Source organism: Gossypium arboreum, chromosome 12 (genome assembly GCF_025698485.1).
Source record: "Gossypium arboreum isolate Shixiya-1 chromosome 12, ASM2569848v2, whole genome shotgun sequence".
In the NCBI taxonomy this organism is placed as follows: domain Eukaryota; kingdom Viridiplantae; phylum Streptophyta; class Magnoliopsida; order Malvales; family Malvaceae; genus Gossypium; species Gossypium arboreum.
Genome location: NC_069081.1, coordinates 40,453,903 through 40,456,230, shown reverse-complemented (window position 1 = coordinate 40,456,230; position 2,328 = coordinate 40,453,903). Strand labels below are relative to the sequence as shown.

At 35.3% G+C, this 2,328-nt stretch overlaps 1 protein-coding gene across 1 annotated transcript; it reads left to right on the top strand.

Moving 5' to 3' along the window:
- On the top strand, window positions 1-1,360 carry LOC108456301 (zinc finger protein AZF1). The gene has a single exon (XM_017754899.2). The coding sequence runs from the start codon at window positions 451-453 to the stop codon at window positions 1,129-1,131; it is 681 nt and encodes a 226-aa protein (XP_017610388.1). The 5' UTR covers window positions 1-450; the 3' UTR covers window positions 1,132-1,360.
- Window positions 1,361-2,328: the final 968 nt, after the last annotated feature.

Below are 2,328 nucleotides of genomic sequence, written 5' to 3'. Positions count from 1 at the left end.
GGATTCGGCCATTACCTTTTCAACCATATCCCATGTTTCCACTACTAAACACACACTTCCACCTTATCATCGTATGTGTGGGGGAAGTTAAATATTGAAGTAGCAACTTCCCTAGTATTTTACCAAACAAACGTACGGAAAGTTCCTGTTGAAATTACTGCAAGAATAAACAAAGTCTTGATTGTTGACTTAGAAACAGTCACCAGTTTGAAGACAACACCAATTTATTACTATAACAACCCAATCCACACTCCACTCAACCAATGGACGACGACATGCAAACATAAAACTTTCTTCAACCTGCTCATTCTCAGTCTCCACTTATTAAGCACTTTCTTTCCATGCTTCCCTTCTATTCCTTGTTCCTCCCAATATAAAAACCATTCCTTTGTTCACTCTAAACGCTCACTCCAAGCCAACCCCAACTCCCCATTGAAAAACCTCTCTTGAATGGCTCTTGAAACGTTGAATTCTCCAACTTCAGCCCCTCCACTGCTCCACCATGATGATACAGTTGACTACCACTGTGTTGAGCCATGGACAAGGAGGAAAAGAACAAAAAGACCCAGAACTGAAAACCCGCCAACGGAAGAAGAATACTTAGCTCTTTGCCTTCTCATGCTGGCTAAGGGAACCACCAGGAACAACCCCTCAGGCTCAGCTGCCGCCAAAAACTCCCTCAATCATAACTACAAGTGTGAAGTTTGTAACAAATCGTTTCCAACTTATCAATCTTTAGGGGGACACAAGTCCAGTCACAGGAAATTTGTTGGAGCTGATGAAGACTCCACAACCACCGCTGCTGCTGAAGATAAATTCACCGCATCCACGACGGCTACAAATTCACATGCCATGATCAGCAACCAAGGTGGCAAGACACACACGTGTTCCATCTGTTACAAGACGTTTTCTTCAGGTCAAGCCTTGGGAGGACATAAAAGATGCCACTACGAAGCTGGCAGCAACAATAATAACAGCGGTAACGATGGTGTTAAATCCTGGAGCCAGAGTCAACGTGACTTCGACTTGAATTTACCTGCTGGACCAGATGAAACAAGTATGGACGTTCTTAGACAAGATAAATTTTGCCGCAACGATGAAGAGGTCGAGAGTCCGTTTACCGACGCTTAAGCACGGAAGCTGCAAGGTTTATTGAATGTTTTGTAAAAAATCAGATTTAGATTAGGTGAATGATTGGAGTGGACTTTGTTGTTGTTTATTTTAGTCTTTTTCTTTTTCAATTTAATTGGCATGTTTTAACGTTATTTATTTATTTACTTTTTTAGCTCTCTCTTGGTTTTGTTGATGTACATGAGGATTAAGGTCATTATAAAATATTTGTTTGTTTGGTATTGAAAAATTTTATATGCTCATGTCTTCTTCTTAAATTTGTTTATGATTTAAAGTAAAATTTTGGAAATTTATTTTGGTAATTTAAATTAAAGCTATAGCTTATTCTAATTGTTTCATTTCTTTGTATAACCATTTTAATAAACCACGGAAATAAGAAAACCCATCAATGATACCCTGAAAAAGTTAACTTTTCTAGATAGGTATTAAGTTTTATAGGGTACTGATGTCATTTCAAGTGCATCCAATACATACAAAGTTTGAAGTGTGTCCAAGTATTTGTTGATAAAAATTTCAATTCAGAAAAAAAATAAAATTGTTATAAAAATAGGTTATCCGTTTTATACAAAATTACTTATTGAAAAAAATATAGAATTTTTTTATAAATTTAATAATTATAAACGAAAATTGTTGTTGAAAACAAATGCTAGAACTTGCCTCTCCTCCTGTATGATATTCGTATGAGTTTCAATGTAATACCATAGCACGGATTCTTCAAACATGTGACAAAGAAGAAGCATTTCTCTTTCCATTCTTCCCTACCCTCCTTCCCTGAAGCTTTTGTCATTCCCATCAAGTCTGATCACTATCTGCCCCTACTTTTCCCTGTCATGCCGAAGAGGTAATGTTCCTATGGATGACTTGTTCATCCCATTCCTCATGAAGATAAAGAATGGCAGAAGCTAGGGATTTGATAATGTTGTATCGTTGTTGTCATTGCAAAATAGAGCTGCTAGGTATACCGTTATGCTGAAAATGGAGGTGACTCAACAGTCCCTCTGGCAGATATTAAATATTATAAATATTATAATTTTTTTTTAAATTCTTAATTTTTTTAATATTTTTTAATAATTTTTTATATATATTTCTCTATTTAATATTTTTTATATTTCTCTATTTTATTGATTTTAATAATTTTTAATTATTTTTGACCATTTGTCACAACATGATATGTGGCAAAGATAATTGAAAAAAGAA

What these genes read in the sequence shown, in the direction of transcription:
- LOC108456301 (XM_017754899.2), top strand. Translation starts at nt 451, where the DNA reads ATGGCTCTTGAAACGTTGAATTCTCCAACTTCAGCCCCTCCACTGCTC.